The 23,915-nt window shown below is 38.9% G+C and overlaps 1 protein-coding gene across 5 annotated transcripts in view; it reads left to right on the top strand.

The window, feature by feature from the left end:
* rpgrip1l (RPGRIP1 like) overlaps positions 1 to 19,522 on the top strand; it is a 225,810-nt gene extending 206,288 nt beyond the window's left edge. For 4 of the 5 annotated variants that reach the window (XM_043706986.2, XM_043706987.2, XM_087995908.1 and 1 more), the window contains exon 27: positions 18,978 to 19,522. In XM_043706986.2, coding sequence (XP_043562921.2) covers positions 18,978 to 19,075 — 98 coding nt within the window. In that variant the 3' untranslated portion in view covers positions 19,076 to 19,522. The remainder of the gene's footprint in view (positions 1 to 18,977) is intronic. The other variant, XM_087995906.1, reaches the window with a different exon arrangement.
* Positions 19,523 to 23,915: the final 4,393 nt, after the last annotated feature.

Genomic DNA, 23,915 nt, shown 5'->3' with positions numbered 1-23,915 from the left:
TTTTGATAAGGGATAACATTACAGTTGTACATAGGGAGGATATTCCCAGAAATACATCCAGGCAAGTTATTTGGGTGGAACTGAGAAATAAGAAAGGGATGATGACCTTATTGGGATTCTATTATAGATCCCCTAATAGTCAGCAGAAAATTGAAAAACAAATTTATAAGGAGATTTCAATTATCTGTAAGAATAATAGGATTATTATAGTAGGGGATTTTAACTTTCCAAACATAGACTGGGACTGCCATAATGTTATGGGTTTAGATGGAGAAGAATTTGTTAAGTATGTAAATGTCCATATTACAGGGAGGAAGTACTCGATGTCTTGAAACACATAAAAGTGGATAAATCCCCAGGACCTGATCAGGTATCTCCTAGAACTCTGTGGAAAGCTAGAGAAATGATTGCCTGGCCCCTTGCTGAGATATTTGTATCATCAATAGTCACAGGTGATGTGCCGGAAGACTGGGAGTTGGGTAACATGGTATCACTATTTAAGAAAGGTGGTAAGGAAAAGCCAGGGAACTATAGACAAGTGAGCCTGACATTTGTGGTGGGCAGGTTGTTGGAGGGAATCCGGAGAGATAGGATTTACATGTATTAGGAAAGGCAAGGACTGATTAGGAATAGTCAACATGGTTTTGTGCATGGGAAATCATGTCTCAGAAACTCGATTGAGTTTTTTGAAGAAGTAACAAAGAGGATTGATGAGGCCAGCGCAGTAGACGTGATCTGTATGGACTTCAGTAAGGCTTTCGACAAGGTTCCCCATGGGAAACTGGTTAGCAATGTTACATCTCATGGAATACAGGGAGAACTAGCCATTTGGATACATAATTGGCTTGAAGGTAGAAGAGAGGGTGGTCGTGGAGGGCTGTTTTTCAGACTGGCCTATGACCAGTGGAGTGCCGCAAGGATCGGTGTTGGGTCCACTACTTTTCATCACTTATATAAATGATTTGGACATGAACATAGGAGGCATCATTAGTAAGTTTGCATATGACCCAAAATTGGAGATGTGGTGGACATCGAAGAAGGTTACCTCAGATTACAATGGGATCTTGATCAGATGGGCCAATTGGTTAAGAAATGGCAGATGGAGTTTAATTTAGATAAATGTTAGGTGCTGCATTTTGGAAATGCAAATCTTAGCAGGACTTATACACTTAATGGTAAGGTCCTTGGGAGTGTTGCTGAACAATGAGACCTGGGAGTGCAGGTTCATAGCTCCTTGAAAGTAGATAGGATAGTGAAGACGACATTTGGTATGTTTTCCTTTATTGGTCAGAGTATTGAGTACAGGAGTTGGGAGGTCATGTTGTGGCTGTATAGGACATTTGTTAGGCCACTTTTAGAATATTGCATGCAGTTCTGGTCTCCTTCCGATAGGAAAGATGTTGTGAAACTTGAAAGGGATCAGAAAAGATTTACAAGGATGTTGCCAGGGTTGGAGGATTTGAGCTATAGGGAGAGGGTAAATAGGCTGAGGTTGTTTTCCCTGGAGCATTGGAGGCTGAAGGGTGACCTTGTAGGTTTATAAAATCATGAGGGGCATGGATAGGGTAAATAGACAAGGTCTTTTCCCTGGGGTGGGAAATCCAGAACTAGAGGATATCGGTTTAGGGTGAGAGGGAAAAGATATAAAAGAGACCTAAGGGCCAACTTTTTCACACAGAGGGTGGTGTGTGTATGGAATGAGCTGCTAGAGGAAGTGGTGGAGGCTGGTATAATTGCAACATTTAAAAGACATCTGGATGGTTATATGAATAGGAAGGGTTTGGAAGAATATGGGCTGGGTGCTGGCAGGTGGGACTAGATTGGGTTGGGATACCGGGTCGGCATGAACGGGTTGGACCGAAGGGTGTGTTTCCGTGCTGTACATCTCTATGTCTGAGAGAAAAGTGGCTAACCTGCCTACAGCCTAGAGGAAAAATCTTCCACCTTGCCCACCAACCACACAGTATCAATGTGGACTTCACCAGTTTCCTCATTTCCCTTCCCCCACCTTATCCCAGTTCCAGCCTTCCAAGTCAGCACCGCCCTCATGATCTGTCCCATTTGTCCATTCTCTTCCCACCTATCCGCTCCACCCTCCTCTCTGATCTATCATCATTACCCCCACCTCCACCTACCTGTCACACTCTCATCTATCTTTCCCCCAGCCCCATTCCTCACCCATTTATCTCTCCACCCTCTCGGCTGAGCTTATGAAGAAGTTGAGAACAGTGATTTAGTCTGTGACAATTATTATGTGGTATGGAATTGGTGGCCTGGATGCCGAGTTTGTAGTGTGAAACAACGACAATTGTTCTGTTTTATCCAAGATTGCATGCAACTTTGTAATAGAACATTACAGCACAGTAAAGGCACTTCGGCCCTCAATGTTGCATTATCCTGTGAAACCAAGCTGAAACCTACACTACTCCATTCTCATCCTATGCCTATCCAATGACCATTTAAATGCCTGTAAAGTTGGCAAGTCTACAACTGTTGCAAGCAGTGCGTTCCAGATACAGCACATCAACAGCTTTGCTACTCTCTGAATAAAGAAACTAACTCTGACATCTGCCCTATATCTATCATCCCGCTAGCCATCACCATCCTAGCAAAAAGGCTCTCACTTTCCACCTGATCTAACCCTCTGATTATCTTATATGTCTCAATTAAATCAACTCTCAACCTTCTCTCTGACGAAAACAGCCTCAAGTCCCTCAACCTTTCCTTGTAAGACCTTCCCCCATATCAGGCAACATCCTAGTGAATCTCCTCTGAACCCTTTCCAAAGCTTCCGCATCCATCCTATAATGTGGTGACCAGAACTGCACGTAATACTCAAAGTACGGCCACACCAGAGTTTTGTACAGCTGCAGCATGACCTCATGGTTCCAAAACTTGATCCCTCTACTAATAAAAGCTAACACACCGTATGCCTTCTTAACAACCCTATCAATCTGGGTGGTAACTTTGAGGGATTTATGTACATGGACATCACGATCTCGCTGCTTATCTACACTACCAAGAATCTTACCATTCACCCAGTGCTCTGCATTCCTGTTACTCCTACCAAAGTGAATCACCGCCTCACACTTTTCTGCATTAAACTCCATTTGACACGTTTCGGCACAGCTCTGCAGCTTATCTATGTCTCTCTGTAACCTACAACATCCTTCAGCACTATCCACAACTGTAGCGACCTTAGTGTCATCTGTAAATTTACTAACCCATCCTTCTACACCTCATCCAGGTTGTTTATAGAAATGGCAAACAGCAGTGGACCCAAAAACAGATCCTTGCGGTACACCACTAGTAACTGAACTCCAGATGAACATTTCCCATCAACCACCTTCTTCTTTCACACAGTCAATTTCTGATCCAAACCACTAAATCAGTCTCAATTCCATCCCTCCGTATTTTGTGCAGTAGCCTATCAAGGGGAATCTTATCAAACGCCTTACTGAAATCCATATACAGCACATCAACAGCTTTACCCTCATCCACCTGTTTGGTCACCTTCTCAAAGAAGTCAATAAGATTTGTGAGGCACGACCTACCCTTCACAAAACCTTGCTGACTATCCCTAATCAACTTATTCCTATCGAAATGATTATAAATCCTATCTCTTATAACCTTTTCCAACCGAAGTAAGGCTTACTAATCATTAATTACCAGGGTTGTCTCTACTCCTCTTGAACAAGGGGACAAGATTTGCTATCCTCCAGCCTTCTGGTACTATTCCTGTCACCAATGATGACATAAAGATCAAAGCCAAAGGCTTCCCAGAGAATCCTAGGATAAATCCCATTTGGCCCAGGGAATTTATCTATTTTCACACTTTGCAGAATTTCTAACATCTCCTCCTTGTGAACCTCAATCCCATCTAGTCTAAAAGCCTCTTTCTCAGTATTCTCCTCAACAAAATTGTCTTTTTTCAGTGTGAATACTGACGAGAAATATTAATTTAGTGCTTCCCCTATCTCCTCTGACTCCACTCACAACTTCCCACTACTGTCCTTGATTGGCCCTAATCTTACTCTCATCATTCTTTTATCCCTTATATACCTATAGAAAGCTTTAGAGTTTTCCCTGATCCTATTCGCCAACAACTTCTCATGTCCCCATTTCACTCATCTTAGCTCGCTTTTTAGGTCTTTCCTGGATACCTTGTAACTCTCAATCGCCCTGAGTCTTCACATCTCATTAATGATAACAAGAAAAATGGCATTTACTTACATAGCACACTTAATGTGGTAGAAAATCCTAAAGTGCTTCAGAAAAGATTTATCTGACACCATACCACATATGAAGATGTTAGAGCAGATTTAAACAGTGTCTTAAAGGAGAAAAAGAAGGCACTCTGAGTTCCACTAAGGGAATTATAGAACTTAGGACCTTATTCACATGGTAGGTGGTAGTCTTTGAATCCAGCATGATCTCAAATTGGACTTTGGCCTTAAGGTGAAGTAGTCTGGAGTCAAGATCCAATTGGACTGGCAGCTAGGTGTCAGTGTGTACTTGGCTGGAAGGACGTTGTTCTGAACTTTTTATTTCTCATTTTTTCAATTTAGTCCTACAATCTGTAATGCCGGGCTTTTTATTTCTTTATTTTTCTAATTTTTTCCTAAGAACTTGTACTGATAAGATGGCACCATAAGTGGTGACTTGGAAACTTTTCACTGTACTCATTTGAGTTAATTCTATTAAATAATTCAAAACCAGAGGTAAGCACTACTGTGAATGCAGGTGAGGTGAATAAGGTACATGAGAGATACATGAGAGAAGGTTTTTGTCATAAGGGAAGAATTTTTTTTTAAATGATGCCATTAAAGGGGCACAGTGGAGATAATTAAACACTTTTGCTGGAGAAGGATATAGTTCTTCCTCCAGAGAGTGAAGTGAAAGTTGAAGTGTTAGTAAATCGGGGGGTGGGGTGGGGTGGTGGTGGTGGGAGGCATATCCTAGTTCCATTTAATGAAGCCCAATTGGAGTGTGACTGGTTGTCTGGACTAAGAGTAGTCAGGCTAGTTAAGAAATTATCTGTGGATGAAGTTGATTTGCTCCTGGAGGATGATTTAGCAGGAGTGAAAGTTACAGCTTTGCCTATAATCAGAAAATCTATTTGGGACTAAAGAAATGGAACACTTGCAAGAATAGTTTCAGGGTATTTTTCTATGTTTTTATATTTATTTTCCATCCAAAGCAACAGCTAAACAAAGTCCTATGCCAGAGATTACAGTACAGTTGCTTCTGCTATAATGCATGTTTCTTCAATGGAATTGGCTGTAACATGATTGAAGAATTTACACGTTATTTACAGAACATGAACTTTCCTTACCTGTATTGGCTATAACGTGATTCTGGCGTCAATAGTTTAAATGGCACAGAAATTGCGAGATTTTCTTATAATGTGAGATTGCACGAGAACAGAACTATTACGTTATATCAGAATCAACTGTATTCTGTAATCAAAAGTTCGAGGAACTGAAACCTTCTTTAAGGATGAGAACATCTTCATTAAGTGAGGCTGAGAAGGGAGATCCAGAACTAAGTTAATGCAGACAGCTTACACTGAGGCTGAGGTTGAAGGAGTTGTCGAGTTTTATTCTATCCTATGGAAGGACATGTAGGAATACAAAGAACTCGAGCATTGATAAACAGACATTTTACCTGGTCATGATTTCATAAAGATGGAGTGTAGCTCTGTGGGAAAACCTCAACATGCAATCAAACTAGCATCTTTAATACTCATACCAGTTCTTGAAGATCTGTTATGTCGAATGTTAGTAGATTGTGTCGGACCATTACGAGTAATGAAAGCAGGACTCCACTACATCTTCACAACTATGAATATGATGACCTGATTTCCAGAAGCTATTCATTTGAGGACAATTGCTGCTTTGTCCAAAGGGGATTATAATGTAAAATTCAGTCATGATCATTGAAAGTTTTGGTTGATGCAAAGGAGATATTCTTCAACTCAGAGGAAATCTATAATTGTGATCAAAAAATCATTGTTTTGTTTGCGAAGCAAGAAATAGAAGTCTTGGATATAAAGCTCCAATCAGGGCTTGTGGAATGCAAAACCCTGTCATATAAATGATGGACAATTAAAGTCTGCTTAGTTCAAAGAACAAGAAACAACTATTCGGTGTTGAACAGCAGATTCATTGATGTTCTTAAGTTTACAGCTTGATTGCTGTGCTCAGGAAGTAGTAATTTTGTTCAAAGTGAGAAGAACAGGGAAATACAGGCAAACTTTGTGTAATTAACTTAATATAATATCTTTGAACATCTTTTAATAGTCTCTATGTCTAGATCGCTCATAGTACAGCAACATTGCCCAATGAGGAGGAGATACAAGGCAGCCTTTTTCTTACAGTTGGAAGAATGCAGAATCCAGAATCCGGTGTAGATCTGTCAGGCAATAGTCGGGATTTAATAGTGTTTCCCAGAGTGCTAATGTGGACTTTGACGTGGCAAAATTCCCTGATGGTTTTGATGAAGAGGATCAAGGCCTACATTCAATTGAGGAAGTAGGAACTGTATTGAATTTGAAAAGCCAGAAAGCTACATTCAATTAGAATCATCAAACTTGGAACTGGAACCTGAAGTAATTGTGATTCAGATTTCTCAAACTGATTATTGCACTTATACTTAATTCAGTTTGAGCAGAAAGATTTGATGATTTCGATGAAATAAAATGGTAAGGCAGTTGCTGTTGTTTCAGATATTTTGTCACATAGTGCTTTGAACAACAGATAGAAAGTGAGCCTCCAAAAATAGATTTTGAGTCTGTTGCAATAGATTTCCCACTGAAGTGCTAGTGCTTAACATGGATACTGATCAGCTACTTGAAGCGATCAGGTTTCTCTTCCCATCTGAAAAAGTAGGTATTAGTGAAGCAACTGTGACAATATTTGTAACTGGTTGATAAAAGTAGGAGAATAAATCTGAAAGCTAATGTGTGGGAAAATGTTTCTAGCTAATGCCTTGAGGATCACTTTGTTGAAGCAGGATGATTAGAGTATTCATTGGAGTTAGGATCACAGAAAGAATGCAATGACTCTCATCCAATGTTTCCTTGAAACCAGGTTAACTCAATGTAATTTTTAGACATTGATGCTGAGGAATTAATTGAAATTTCTTATTTTGTTTCAAGTGAAGAATTGGACACGATATTGAGTGTTTTATCCTAGATAAATGTTTATTCTATTTGGAGTAACAGTGGAGTGCACAAAACTAACAGCATTTTCTGTTTGAGAAGTACTTTGTGTTGCAAAATTGTAAAAGAGTTCTACACTGTAAATTTTCACATTTGTGTGAAAACAGTGTGTCTGATGTTGATGCACTCTCTCAAGCAAATCTTGACAACAAAAATACTGAAGAATTGCAGATGCTGGAGCTCAGAAACAAAACCAAAATTCTAGAGAAACTCGGTAGGTCTGGCAGTATCTGTGGAGAATCTGCATTCTGAAGAAGGCACACTGGACCTGCAATGTTAACTCTGCTTTCTCTCTACAGATACTGCCAGACCTGCTAAGTTTCTCCAGCAATTTCTGTTTATCAAGATTGAGACTGTCTTTACTGAAGACTTTCTGTGGGCATCCTTTCCCACTTTGTATCACTACCTGAAACTAATACCAATAAGAAGGATATGTAATAGTGAATCTACCCAAGACTTCTTACTTACCTTACCTTAATTTAATAACTGAGAGCTCAAAACCATAGCCAAGTCATAGAAAGTGCAGTGGTAAGTGGATTAGAAGATGTTTTTCAAGGAAGAAAAGTAAGAATGGGAGGAGGGTATAGGTTTGGAGTAATACAAGGATGTGATTAGAGAATTTAGTGAGAATCAGAAAGAATCCCTTTTCCCTAATCTCCTAAAATTAGAAAGAATTTTACCTGCGATTAATGCAATGGGATTAAAAAGGTCATTTAAATTGCAAGATCAAAGAGGTGTCTAGAAGTGTCAGTGGGGGGGCTTTTATAAAGGAAAAATTAAGTGAAGGTAACACAGCCTTGGTCTTGCATGTAGAGAGAATGAGGTATAATTAGAAATCTAAATCATAGAATGTTCTCATGGATGGCACGGGCTTTGATCACAAGTGAACCAGTATTTTGGAGAGATATCCAGACTATATTGATTCTAATTGATTCACTGACAGAGTTCACAAGCTCATCTTGGGAAGGATTGAATTGGACAGGGAGGAGGTTGGTAAGACTAGCACTCAACAAGGATACTGCACAGAAAGATTGAAATGAAAGTAGGATGGTGCTAATTGAAGGCAGCAACTTGTACCTAATTGGAGGATACCAAGAGAGGTAAGCAGTTTGTAAGTTACTTGAAGAGGGAGTCACTCCTGGAAATGGCACAGGAGAACAGGCCAATTGAGGAGGGCTACTGAAATGGAGTTAGATTTGGGTGGACAGAACACATCTGAGGTTAGAAATACGAGGAATATTGACAGCGGGAGAGAAGATCCAAAGCGACAATCAACATATACATGCAAATCAAGCAGGAAAACAGAAGTCACAGAGATCTGGTTATTTTGCAATTATTTGGATACATGGAGAATGCATGGAAATTGGAGTTCCAATCCTAGGTTCTATATTGGTACATATTTGTTGATGGATGTGACAAGTGGACACACTGCTTGGAATGAAGATCCAGGAGGAGGACAAAATAATTGCAGGGCAAAACAAAAGGGTGGTTAAATTATAGAAATGTGCTTATAGAAATGGCGGAGAACAAGAGCATTTTTTTAATACTTATTTTCCCCCACTTAAGGGCATATTTTGAAGATAAATCCAGATCTCAATTCTGCTGTTTATTAAAGATTAGTTTTCTACATCTATGTGCCCAGGAATTATTTTATCCAAGGACAGAAGTCATAAGCATTGCTTGATAATAATAATAATAATAATAATAATAATAAATAATAATAAATAAATGTGTTTTCTTGTTTTGAAGTCATAATTGTAATTCACATTGTTTTCAGAGGAAATATATGGATTCTATGGGCATTTGTCCACATCTGGTACTATTCATCAACTTGGGAGGCAGTGAGTGAGAGGGTAGTAACATTCAAACTATCCGACATAATGTGATGTACACGCACATCACAACCATGATTGCATTTATATTATTTGTTAAAGGCTTTTAATATAATTAAAATGCTTTAGGTTGCAATCCATATAGGTTACTTTCACAATTAGACTAAGAGCATGGAAATATATGTTATACAGTAATAACATAATTTGTAGTAAGGGTTCCTTCTGTAAATAAGTGGTTGGGCCAATAAACTACAGGTTGACTGTTTCTTTCCCACCCATTGCTAAGGCAGCCAAATATATTTGTGAAACAGATTAAAACTCTGTCCAAAATGCAGACCTTGTATTTTTTTGATTAAGGTTCATGATTTGTTTTTTGTCATTGAGGCTGCAATATCATCAGTGATGTTCAGTTTCCTCTACATTGCTCAACAAGGATTGATCAGACAACATTGCCAAATCTCTCAGACAAGAGTGTGGCAGGCATGCATTCATCATCCATTCCCAGCAGCAATGTTCTTCACTCCAGATAAAGCCAGTGGTTTGCTGGATTGCTGAGTCAGTGGTAGAACACTGGCAACTGAATGTAAAACTGACTGGGTACCTGTCAAGAGACCTATTGGTGTCATTCCTCACCAATAGTTCAGCTGTTTCTACCAGCTGATTTTTCATAGGTGATTGTACTTCATTTCAAAGGCACATCTCATTTAGTGTGACTATCTGGTTTGAACAGGGATAAAGTGTCACAGTTGAGGGTTGAAGCAGCTATAAACCATGTTTTAAATTTTTCACATGTAATTAATAAGCATGAGGACATCAGTGCACATATTTTGATCTTCCAACCAATGCTTCAGCCAAGGCATAAAGCAATGGGCTCCAACCATCATCTCGGTTGATACTTTAGTATTGAGGAAGTGCTATACTATTGCAGGTGCCATCTTTCAAATGGTATGTTAAAATGAACATTCTTGCCCGCTCAAGTGAACATAAAAAAAATCCCATAGCACCATTTCAAAGAATAAACAAAAAATTTAGCAACAGAAGTAAACCATTCAGCCTGATAAGCTCTTTTAGCCATTCACTGAGATTAAAGCTGACTTGTATTCCAACTCCATGCACCTGTCTTGGCTCCAAATCTTTAGATATCCTTGGCTCACAAAAATCTATCGATCTCAACATTCCAATTGATCATTTTAAGTGTAATCTGCAGCTTCTACTGAGAGAAGTTTCCATTCTTTGAAAAATGTTTCCTCCTAACTTTGCTCCTGAATGGCATGGCCCTGCTTTTTAAATTACATCCCCTGCTCCCAGACTTACCCTCCAGCTCATGACGTTTCTATCAATTCCTTTCAAAATGCTTAAAAACCTCAGTCAAATCATCCCTTAATGGAATATAGACCAAACGTGTGTGTTCTCATTCTAATTTATCTCTTTGAATTCTGGTAATGCTGTAGTGATTCTGCATCACACACTTTCCAAAGCCAGTGTATCTTTACTGAAGAACAGTAGCCAGAATTCTACACATTAGTCCAGATTCGACCTTGTTGAGGCTCCAGAAAACATATCTTCACTTTTTTATTCTAATTATCTAGTTAAAAGTCGAACATTTCACCAGTGTTTTTGATTACTTCTTGCAGCTACTGCAATTTGATGATCTGTGTACATGGATCCTAAATCTTTTTGGATCCTCAGATGCTTAGACATTTACAGCAAGGAAGGAGACCATTTGACCCATCGTGTCCATGCTGGACAAACAACGATCTGACAGCACTAACCAATTTTCAACATCCATAGCCCTGGAGACTACAGCAACATAAGTGAATATCTAAATACTGCTTAAATATTATTAGAGTTTCTGTCTCAACCCCTTTCGGGTGTGAGTTCTGGACTCCCAAAACATTCTGAGTGGTAAGTTTTCTCATTAGGATCCCTGATGTTGCCATCTTTTTGCCATGCAAATAATACATACCTATCAGTTTTTAGTCCAAAATAGATTATCTTACACTTACCAATGTTGACATTTATCTACTGTGGTTTTGCCTACTCATGTAAACTATTAATGCCTCTTTGCACAGTAATGCAATGTTCTATCTATACTTTGAATTGTAATGGTTCTGTGATATGTCTTGGACATATTATTACAGTATATAAATCGAAGATGTTGCATTTACTTATGCTAAGTTCATTCTTGTTGTAATAGAATTATTTAAGATATAGATTTAGCCAATGATTTAGCTTACTTTCAGCCTAATTTGTAACTGATTAGTCTTTTTTTGATTACTTATTTTAATATCCCCTAATATTTATTTGATATTTATGTATATCAGATTTTTGTCTTGGATAATTCAAACCCCTTAAATAATGAATGTCATATGGAATCATACAGCACGAAACAGACTCTTCAGTCCAACTCATCTGCGCCGACCAGACATCCCAATCTGACCTAGTTCCCATTTGTCAGCATTTGGCCCTTATCCCTCTAAACCTTTCCTATTTGTGTAACCATCCTTTTAAATGCTGTACTTGTACCTGCCTCCAATGCTTCCCCTGGCATCTACGCACCATACTGCGTAAAAAAGTTAACCCTCAGATCCTTTCAAAATCCTTCCCTTCTTACCTTAAACCTATGCTCTCCATTTTAGGACATCCCATCCTAGGAAAAAGACCATGTCTATTTACCTATCCATACCCCTCAGGATTTAATAAACTTCTATAAGGTTACTTCTCAGTCTCTGATGCTCCAGGGAAAAAACTGCAGCCTATCCAGCCTCTTCCTGTAACTCAAACCCTCCAGTCCTAGCAACACCCTTGTAAATCTTTTCTGCACCCTCTCAAGTTTAACAACATCCTTCCAATAGAAGGGTGACCAGAATTGTATACTGTATTCTAAAAATGGTCTCACCAATGTCCTGCACAGCTGCAACACAATGTCCCAATTCCTATACTCAATGTTCAAAACGATGAAGGCAAGTGTACCAAAACCTTTCATAACCCTATCTACTGTGACTCCATTTTCAAGGAACAATAAGTTTAGTAAATTTAAAATTAATCTCTTTTTATCTAATGAAATACTCTCATTATTTGGATATTAACTTTTTATTATTGCCACTTACATAGAAACATAGAAAATAGCAGCAGGAGTAGGTCATTCAGTCATTCAATATGATCGGGGCTGATCATCCAACTTAATACCCTGTTCCTGCTTTCTCCCCAAGCCATTTAATCCAATACGCCCTAAGAGCTATGTCTAACTCCTCTGAAAAACATCGTATTTCACCATTAATCACTTTGTGTGGCAAAGAATTCCACTGCCTCACCACTCCGGATGAAAACATTTCATGGAGTCCTTACAGTGTGGAAATAGGCTCTTCGGCCCAACAAGTCCACATCGACCCTCCGAAGAGTAACCTACCCAGACCCATTCCTCTACCCTATTATCACCCCTGACTAATGCATCTAATCTTCACATCCCTGAACATTATGGGCAAAAGCATGGCCAATTCACCCAATCCCCACATTTTTGGATCGTGGGAGGGAACCAGAGCACCCAGAGGAAACCCACACAGATACGGAGGGAAAGTGCAAACTCCACATAGTCACCAGAGGCTGGAATCGAACCCGGGTCCCTGGCGCTATGAGGCAGCAGTGCTAACCACTGAGCCACCATTCCACCCCAAAATCTCCTGATCTCAGTTCTAAATGGCCTAGCCCATATCCTTAGACAGTGATCCCTGTTTTTATATTCCTTCCTACATTTACCCTGTCTAATCCTGGTAGAAGTTTATAGGTTAAACTGGGTGGACAGAATAGAAGTTTATAGGTTAAACTGGGTTGCAGTAATAACAGTAAGCAAGCAATGGCAGGCATTCAAGAAAGTAATTCAATGCTCTCAGCAAAATACATTCCAGTAAGGAAAAAAGGTACAGAAAAGGATAAACCAACCATGGCTAAGAAAGTGAAGGAAAGTATTAGTTGAAAGAAAAAGTATATAAGAAGGCCAAAGTCAGTGGCAACCCTAAAGACTGGGATAAATTCAGAATGCCATTGTTTAAGAAGGGTAGTAAGGACAAACCAGGGAACTATAGACCAGTGAGCCTGATGTTGGTGGTGGGCAAGTTGTTGGAGGGAATCCTGAGGGACAGGATGTACATGTATTTGGAAAGGCAAGGAATGATTAGGGATAGTCAACATGGCTTTGTGCTTGGGAAATCATGTCTCACAAACTTGATTGAGTTTTTTGAAGAAGTAACAAAGAGGATTGATGAGGGCAGAGTAGTAGATGTGATCTATATGGACTTCAGTAAGGCATTCAACAAGGTTCCCCATGGGAGACTGGTTAGCAAGGTTAGGTCTCACAGAATACAGGGACAACTAGCCAATTGGATACAGAACTGGCTCAAAGAAAGAAGACAGAGTGTGATAGTGGAGTATTGTTTTTCAGACTGGAGACCTGTGACCAGTGGAGTGCTACAAGGATTGGTGCTGGGTCCTCTACTTTTTGTCATTTACATAAATGATTTGGATGTGACCATAAGAGGTAGAGTTAGTAAGTTTGAAGTGACACCAAAATTGGAGGTGTATTGGACAGCGAAAAAGGTGACCTCAGAGTACAATGGGATCTTGATCAGATGGGTCAATGGGCTGAGGAGTGGCAGATGAAGTTTAATTTAGATAAATGTGAGGTGCTGCAGTTTGGACAAGCAAATCAGAGTAGGACTTATACACTTAATGATAAGGTCCTGGGGACTGTTGCTGATCAAAGAGACCTTGGCATGCAGTAGATAGGACAGTGAAGAAGGCATTTGGTATGCTTTCTTTTATTGGTCAGAGCATTGCGTACAAGAGTTGAGAGGTCATGTTGTACAGGACATTGGTTAGGCTACATTTGGAATATTGCTTACAGTTCTGGTCTCCTTCCTATCGGAAGGATGTTGTCAAACTTGAAAGGGTTTAGAAAAAATCTACAAGAATGTTGCCAGGGTTAGAGGATGTGAGGTATTTGGAGAGGCTGTACAGGCTGGGGCTGTTTTTCCTGGAGCATCAGAGGCTGAGGGGTGACCTTGTAGAGGTTTATAAAATCATGAGGGGCATGGATAGGATAGATAGACAATGTTGGCACGGGCGGCATGGTGGCTCCGTGGTTAGCACTGTTGCCTCACTGTGCCAGAGACCCGGGTTTAATTGCTGCCTCGGGCAACTGTCTGTGTGGAGTTTGCACATTCTCCCCCTGTCTGCGTGGTTTTCCTCCGGTTTCCTCCCACAATCCAAAGATGTGCAGTTCCTGAATTGGCCATGCTAAATTGCCCATAGTATTAGGTCCATTTTTCAGGGGTAAACAGAGGGTAGGGGACTGAGTGTGAGTGGGTTACTTTTCGGAAGGTCAGTGTGGACTTGTTGAACTGAAGGACCTGTTTCCATGCTGTAGGTAATTAATCTAATCAGAGAAGTATGTCTTTTCCCTGGATGGGGGAGTTCAGAACTAGAGGGCATAGGTTTAGGATGAGAGGGAAAAGATATAAAAGTGACCTAAGGGGCAACATTTCCACACAGGGGGTGGTGCGTGTGTGGAATGAGCTGCCAGAGGAAGTGGTCAAGGCTCATACAGTTAGAGCATTTAAAAGGCATTTGGATCAGTAAATGAATAGGAAGGGTTTAGAGAGATATGGGTCAAGTGCTGGCAAAGGGGACAGGATTAGTTTAGGATATGGACGAGTTGGACCAAAGGGTCTGTTTCTGTGCTGGGCATCTTTATGACTCTATAAACTGCGAGAGCAAACTGGCAAGGAATATAAAAAAAAACTGACAATAAGAGCTTCTTTACATTATAAAATAGAAAAGGCACAGTGGACATAGGCCCCTTAGAAGATTAATCTGGAGAGATAGTTTTGAGGAACAGGGAAATGGCAGAGGAGTTAAACGCAAGTCTTTATGGTGGAAGATACTATGAACATTCCATTAATATTAAAAAATAAGAGGGAGAAATTAAGGACCATCAGCAGAGAAACAGTATCAGATAAATTAATGGGGCTAAAGGATGATAAGTCCCCTTGCCCTGATGGCTTATATCCTAGGGTCCAAAAAGAGGTAGCTACAAAGATAATGGATGCATTGGTTGTAATTTTCCAAAAAAGTACCAGAGGATTGGAAAATTGCTAATGTAACACTCATGCTCAAAGAAAGAGGGCAACAAAAAGCAGGTAACTATAGGCCAAGTAAGCTAAAATATATTGTTGGGAAAGCATTGAAATCAATTACAGCAAACATTTTATTAACCGGCACCTATGGGACCTGGAGTGTAATGGTTGATCAAGTGGTCCACATAATCAATGTAAAATCGCACACTAAGTAATAGTAACAAAATACGCAAGGGGTATACACATTATTCTTATATTTTGTCTTAATGCAACTTTGCCTTAAATAAAACTGTCTGGCAGAGAGTTTTCTTACTCATACCTTCTACTTGGACATCTCAGTGATTGTGATAATACAGTAAATGTCCAGTATTTCAGGTGTATAATTTTTGCTGGTTTATCAGAAGTGGCAATTCATAAGGAGCTGGTTAAAATAATGTTTACTTTTTTTAAAAAAGAAGTAATAGCAGAACATTTGGAAAATCATAACCTGATCAAGCAGTCAGCATGGCTTCATCAAAAGAAATCATATCTAACTAATTTATTAGAGTTTTTTAAGGAAATCCCAACCAGAGTGGATAGAGGAGACTCACTGGATGTGATGTTTTGGGACTTCCAGAAAGTGTTTGACAAGATATCTCACAAAAGGTTATATCATAAGTTAAGAGTACTGGTGTTGGACATAATACGTTGGTATATATAGAAAATGAGTTCAGGGGAAAGAAACGGTGAGTGGAGATAAGTGTTTTTTTTCATGTTGATGAACCATGACCCAGTGGGATTTCACAGGGATCAGTGCTGGGACTACAGCTGTTTACAATATATGTTAATAACTTGGAGGATGGAAGATAATGTGCTGTAGACACATTTGCAGGTGACACTAAAATAGATGGAAAGGCAGATCGTGAGAGGAATACAAGCAGTTTACAAAACAATATTGTTAGATTAAGTAAGTGGCAAAAAATTAGCAAATGAAGTATAATATTGGAAAATGCGAAGAAAAGCGCAGAATATTCTATAAATGGAGAGAAATTATGGAAAGCTGCAATACAAAGGGACTTGTGGAACATGTACACAAGACATACAAAGCTAGCACACAGATGCAACAGTTAATCAGGAAGGTTAATGGATTGTTGACTCTTATTTAAAGCGGTTTGGAATATAAGATGGGGAAGTCTTACTGCAACTGTATAAGGTGCTGGTAAGAGCACACCTGGAGTACTGTGAGCACTTTTGGTCCCCTCATTTAAGGAAAGATATTATTTCATTGAAGGCAGTTCATAGAAGGTTCACTAGGAAAATACCTAGTATGGAGGAATTGTCATATGAGCAAAGAATAAACAGGTTGGGATTTTTCTCATTGGAGTTTAGAAGAATGTGAAGTGATTTCATTGACAATTTCTTAAGGGATTCTTAAGGGGCTTGCCACAGTCAATGCTGAGAGGATGTTTCCCCTCATGGGAAAATCTAGGACCAAAAGGCTTAGTTTCAGAATATAGGAGTGCCAATTTAAGACTGAAATGAGGAGGAATTTCTTCTCACAGAGGGTGTTATGTCTTTGGTACTCCTGACTACGGAATGCTGTGGGGGCAGACTCCTTATGTATATTCAAGGCTGAGATAAATAGATTCTTGATCAGTAGGGGAATCAAGGGTTAAGGGAAAGTGCAGGAAGGTGAATGTGAGGAATGTTGGATCAGCCATGAATAGCAGAGCAGGTTCAAAGGGCTGAATGGCCTATTCCTGTTTTTTTTTATGGTCGATAGTTTCTGTAAGATTTCCCTTCATTCTTATAAACTCCAGTGAATACAGTCCGAATTGATCAGTCTCTCTTCATTCATTAATCCTGCCATCCCAAAAACCAGTCTGGTAAATCTTCATTGCACTTCCTTCATACTGGAATATCCTTCCACAGATAAGGAGACCGAAACTGTACACAGTACTCCAGTAGTGGTCTCACAAAGGCCTTGTACAATTGCAGCAAGACATCCTTGCTCCTGTACTCAAATCCTCCCTCGATGAGAGCCAACACATCATTTTCCTTTTTCACTGCCTGCTCCACCTGTGTGCTTACTTTCAGTGACTGGTGTACAAGACCATCCAGGTCCCATTGTACCTCCCCTTTCTCAATCTATTGCCATTCAGATAATAATCTACCTTCCTGTTTTTGCTGCCAAAGTGGGTGGATAACCTCATGTTTATCCACATTATACTTGATGTGCCTTGTATTTGCCCACTCATCCAACTTGCCAAATGACACTGAAGCATCTCTACATTCTCTTCACATTTCATCCTCCGATACAGTTTTGTGTCATCAGTAGACTTGAAGATATTACATTTAGCTCCCTCATCTAAATTGTCAATGTATATTGTGAATAGCTGGGAACCATGTACTAATCCCTGTGGCATTTGAATAGTCACTGACTGTCATTTCGAAAATGACTGGTTTAAGTTACTGAGCAACTTGCCCCTCTAGACTTAGTTCTTGATCTCATCAAAATCCCACTTTGTTCTATTTAGCATTCACTTTATTTAGTTACTCAAGCAGATCTGCTATAGTTCTATCGTTTTGTAGATATCCTTCTCAATTTGCATAGTAATCAAGTACAAAATGTATTCCTCAATCAAAATCAAATTTTCTGGTCATTTATCTCATTGATGTTTATGGGACTTTGTTATTAATCAATTGACTGCTACATTTTCCACATAACAACAGGGACTACATCTCAATAGGTACTTCACTGGTTGTGAATTGCTTTGGGATATCCGAGAGATGTAAAATGCACTATATACAGTAAGTGCATTTCTTCCCTATTCACCAACATTCAGAGTGCCACTGTTTATGCCTCTTCCAAACTATAGTTGCAGAAAGACGCAGTGAAGAGAAATAAAAACAGAATAATAAGAAAAATGGTGAAATTAATAGGTAACTCTTTGAACACTGGTGCCATATAGTATTCAAAGAATTTGCCTTATATTCTTTTGTCAACTGTTATGTATACATATTTAGTTTGTCTCTTTAGATTGCCGTGTTTGTTAGGATATTGATTGAGAGAGTAGAGACATGTTTTCTGAGACTAACTGATGCTCTTCATGCTGATAGAAGTACAAATATAATCAATGAATTCTTGTTGCATCCTCCATACTACTGAGCACCAAACTAACTTACCAAAAAAAAAGGTGTACATAGAAATTACAACAATTAGTTTTTGAATATGTGTGTAAGTAGAAACATATGAATTAGGAGCAGGATTAGGCCACTCAAGCCTGTCCCACCATTTTATAAGATAATGACTGATCTGCTAGTGTCCTGATCTCCATTCTCCTACTTACCCCAATATCTTTCTAACCCTGTTAGTCAAGAATCTATCAACTTCTGCCTTAAAAATCAGTCATGCTTCCACTATTCTCTGGGGAAAAGAGTTCTAAAGACTCATGACACTTCCTGAGAGAAAAGAAATTTACTTTTTCTCCACCTCAAATGGGAAATGCCTTAATTTTAAACTGTGTTTCCTAGTTCTACTCCCACAAGGGGAAACAATCCCCCAACATCCACTCTGTCAAGTCCCCTCAGGATCTCATGCATTTCAGTGAGAACAGTTTTCAATTTTTGCAACTCCAATGGATATTAGCCCACCCTGTCCAATCTTTCTTCATAACGCCCACGGCCCCCACCCAAATCTTAAGTATCAGCTGAGTGAACGTTCTGCAAACTGCTACACAGTTAATGTCTTGCAATCTTATTTAAAACTAACCAATGAATCATTTAGGACATGACATTTTGGTTTCTTTGCAGTTGTTGATTCACAGGACAGCACATTGGTGATTGGGAAATTAAAAGTGACGGTGGAGGCATTGGAGGCACTGCTTTCAGTCTATGAAGAGAACAAATAAAGGCAATTGGAAAAACACGCAGGACTAGATGTTTTGATATGGATAATGTTTTCTTGTAAGACACTGAAATATGTTTATTTCCATATCTGAGCACCATAATTAAGATCAACAATGGTTATTTGATTTTCTTCACTTTCATCTTCTGTTTTCTTTGTTCTTTATTCATTCCATGGAATTTGTTTCTCTGATTTTTATTTAATATAGTTGAACACTCAACCTTACACAGGGCTTTGTTAATAATTAATAACTGTGTGATTGAATGATCTTCATCATTTGCATTTTTGAACTTTTTTTCTACATATGTATGTGAGATGGATATTAAATTTTTAATAAAGTATTTTTAAGCATACCATTCGCTTGTAAGCCTTTGAATAATAATCAGAAATAAAGTTTTTATATTGCCCATTATCACTTAACTAAGTAAAAATAAAACCCAACAATTAGGTTCATTAAGAGTTTCACACTGTGAAGTTTTTAGTTGTGGCAGAATATGAAAATTGCATACCAAAGCCTGGATTAATGTGTTAATCTGCCTCTTTAAAATGCTAATACCTATTTTATGCACATTAAATCTCAGTTCAGCTTTCCTTTGATGCACGCACAGCTTATAAATTAAATATAAGAAATAGTTGTAGGCACCTATCAATGCCTTTTACTGAGAGCATTTTATATATGCTTAAAGAATCATCCTTATATGTGGATATTTATAGCAGGTCAAGGTCTATTAGATTCATATAAATTGAAATGACTTGTATTTTGCACCAAGTAAGCTTGGAATACTTATACTAGTTAAAAATATTAATGGAAAAAGACTTAAAAAGTGAAGTCGATTGAAGACAATTGATATTTATGCATGAAGGTGAGATTTCGAAGAGAGCCAAAATGAGGAATGCTGGAGGCAAATTTGCATGCTTTTTAGAGGAGATGGTTCTAAAACGCCTAAGGGGTACTTTTTTGTATTTGAAAAGAGATTCTTCTTTCTTGTAAGTGTACTTAAATTGAGAAAGAGGAATGCAATTTATTAAAATCTTCCTAATTTTTGCTTCAATGATTATGAGTCACTTAATTTAACAAAATAGGCATTTACTTATTGTATGACAAAAACTCTGGAAAATGAGTTCTCTCCACAGATTTGAGAACATTGAAGTCTGCTAATGGAAAAAGATGGAACTGATTATAAAACAACTTATTACAATTCAACACTAAAGTAGATATAATACGTAAAAGCATGAATGGGTATCTGCATGAAGTTTGAACCATCTGCTTTAGTGGTCTCAATAATGGATTACTATCTTTGTGAGCCTTTGAAATAACATCCATGCAATATTAATTTGTTGACGTACAAAATGATGCCATTGGAATAACCCCTGACCGCAGGCATCTGTAATCCTTACATTGCAGTGAATTATCTTTATTTTTGGTTTGTTGCTTTGAAAGTTTTAAGTAAGGTGGAAAGACTGTTAACCAGCAATGTACAAATACACAGCTCTAATATTTAACCACATACATCAGTAAGCTAACAACACCATGCCCACTGAACAATTAAAACAAAAGCAAAATACTGTAGATGCTGGAAATCTGGAATGAAAGCAGAAATGCAAGAAATTTTCAATGGTACAGAGGGGATCTGTAGAGAGATGCAGTTGATGCGTCAGACTAGTGTTAGTCTTTCTCTCCACAGATTTCCTTGACCCGTTGATTATTTTCAGCATTTTCTGTTTTAGAATGGACTATTGTACAATACATTACCCTAATAGATAATTTTCAAGTTTTGTATATGATGAGTTTTCTTGGTAAGCAACCATCATTATCTTCTAGGAGAAAGTGAGGACTGCAGATGCTCGAGATCAGAGCTGAAAATGTGTTTTTGGAAAAGCGCAGCAGGTCAGGCAGCATCCAAGGAGCAGGAGAATCGGCGTTTCGGGCATGAGCCCTTGAAAGGCTCATGCCCGAAACGTCAAGGGCTCATGCCCGAAACGCCGATTCTCCTGCTCCTTGGATGCTGCCTGACCTGCTGCGCTTTTCCAGCAACACATTTTCAGCAACCATCATTATCTGCCAATGGGTGGCACAGTGGCTCACTGGTTAACACTACTACCTCACAGTGCCAAGGCCCCAGGTTCAATTCCACCCTCTGGCAGCTGTCTGTGTGGAGTTTGCACAATCTTTCAGTGTCTGCATGGTTTCCCTCTGGGTGCTCAGGTTTCCTCCCAAAGTCCAAAGATGTGCAGGTTGGGTGGACTGGTCACGCTAAATTGCCCATAGCGTCCAGAGATGTGTAGGTTAGGTGAATTGGCCATTGGAAATGTGGAATTATGGGAATTGGGTAGGGAGAGCTGAGTGGGATGCTCCTTAGAGAATCAGCATGGACTTGATAGGCTAAAGATAGGAATTCTATAATTCTACCTTGCAGTTACTGCAATTTTTGTTGTCAGAACTCAGAGCAGACTTTGCTTAGCTGGTTGTGGAAAAGTCCAATGCCTGTCTGTCAGATTTTATCCAACTGAGGTAGACAAAGATGGAGATGGCCTCGGGAAAATATATAGTGAAAGATTGCAAAATTATAAAAAAAGCTACCCATTCTAACTCTCTGCTTCTCCAGAAAATCAGATAAATAAAGTATCGTAAAGTCCCACCATGCACTATCACAACCTTTCGTATGCATCACAAAGAATTTCTGGAATTATAATAAAATATTTTGAAATTGAATAATTTTAAAAGTGTAAATGATTGATTAAAGTACGTTTGCCCAATCTAATCAGAAACATTGTAACTTTGCATAGTACGACTATAAAATACAGTAACCAATGTTGTGCTACATTCCTGCACAAAGTGTGAGGCCTCTACGAAAGAAATGATTACAAGTGAGATGATGAAATATGTTTTTAAAAGTTGTAATTTTGTATTCACTTGCTAAATGTGGGCATAACCATCTGGGTCAGCGTTTCTTACCCATCCCGAGTTGCCCTTGAGAAAGTGGTGATGAGTTGCCTTCTTCAACCACTGCAGTCCATTTACAATCTGAATAATACTCATCAATATTTGCTCTTTTTAAAAGAAATACCAACTGTTTTTACACTATTATTTACAGAGATAGTGATGAATATCTCAGACTCTGCAAATAAAGTTAGTGTGGAAAGATGTCACCTGAGTATTGCCAGTTAGAACTGATTCTTTCATTAGGCAGTATTTCACAATAACAGAAGAGCTAACTTATGGGTACAAGTATTTTATGTGAATGGTAGTCATCCCCGTCGAAAGGAAACTCTTCTTCAATCCAGTGAACTATTTTGAGTACTTTTTCTCTTTTACACATTTCTTCTGAAAAGCTAATTGATGATATGTTCAATCAGCTATCCTTCATGCATGAGTTTGTATTATAAGTGATTAGAATGGACCTTTGCACTCAAGCCACATCCTGCCCCTCCTCAATATGCACATTTATGCAATTGCATCAATCGTCTAGGACAGCACTCAGAAATGGGACCTTGACATTGCTTCCATGCTCTCCCCTTGACAGACTATAGATGGCCTTCAGAGGGGATGGAGGGCCTTCCATTTTAGGTACTCTTCAGTCTAAAGGTGACTTCTGGGTGCTATTGGCTACCCCCTCCCCCAATAGCAATGGCACCTCCTGCCTTCACCAATCATGCAACTGGCCCCAGTGCCCCGAGAACCCACTTACTGGACTTTGTTGCCATCATGTTTTTAAAAGTTGTGCTGTACATAATACTCATTGATATCAATCCTTTATGCCAATGATTGGCCTTTGGTGCAATCTCATTCTTTAAGTGCAACTCCAGCAGTGAGAAAACATTAGAAGTGAGGTTGGTGACACTGCTCTGCTGACAGTTCTCTGATTGGTCAGTGGCTGTAGTGGAATGGGTGGTATCTCTAATAGGGAGGAGATGTAGCTTCATGTCCCAATGACGAGTGAGGTACATTTGACATTCCCCCAAAGCCCTGAAGAGCATTCAGCAATGGCCATGGACCTCTGCACCTCCATAAAGTGTAGCCCACCATTTCCAAAAGTAAGGAAACAGTTAAACAATGAAATGATACCACTAGCATTTCATAAATCTATTACATTGGCAACGGAAATCAGGTGCTTATATTGCTACCGGGAGCATTAGTTCAATTGATTCTGTTGATACGTACCACTGTGTCTCCACAAAACTGAATGCAAATACACAGACAATTATCAGATTGAAATTCTTGTGGATTTGGAAGAGGAGTGAGCATCTCAGTTAAATTGGACCCCCCATTGCAAGGAAAATTATTTCCTCATGTAATAATACTCAAGACAAGTGGTATTCCTTTGAATGCAGACAACCAACATTAAGGGAGTTGGTGAGCATATGTTTATACCACCAGAACTCAAAAATAAAATCCTCAATTATTCCAAATGCCGAAAGAAATGACCAGATTGTTATCATTTAAGAATTATTTGACTAACACATACCCAAAACTGTTACATAGGAAGATTGGAAGGAAATCAGCAATACAATCCAAAAAACTTCTAAGTACTAACAGGAAGTCAGTCACTTTAAAGGAAAGCTCCACTTTCATTCTAATTGATGAGATCAAAAAGACCATTTATTATTATTGTCAGATTTTCTTTTATCCAACAGAGCAATGCTATTATAAATAATTGTACACAGACCTCCAAGGTTTTTAACAATTAATTCAAAGCTGTAACATTCCCTTCAATATGTGGTCCTTTAGCGAAGAACCGGAAGGTCCTGTTGCATGTGCCTTATATGCTTGCATTGTCAGCCTTCACTGGTTATTCCGTGGTACAATGCAACAGGCATCACTGGCACTGGCATATTATATGGCA

Source organism: Chiloscyllium plagiosum, unplaced genomic scaffold (assembly GCF_037043375.1).
Source record: "Chiloscyllium plagiosum isolate Xiang-an unplaced genomic scaffold, Cpla_swu_hap1 HiC_scaffold_17, whole genome shotgun sequence".
Taxonomy (NCBI): domain Eukaryota; kingdom Metazoa; phylum Chordata; class Chondrichthyes; order Orectolobiformes; family Hemiscylliidae; genus Chiloscyllium; species Chiloscyllium plagiosum.
This window is presented reverse-complemented; position numbering and strand designations above follow the sequence as displayed.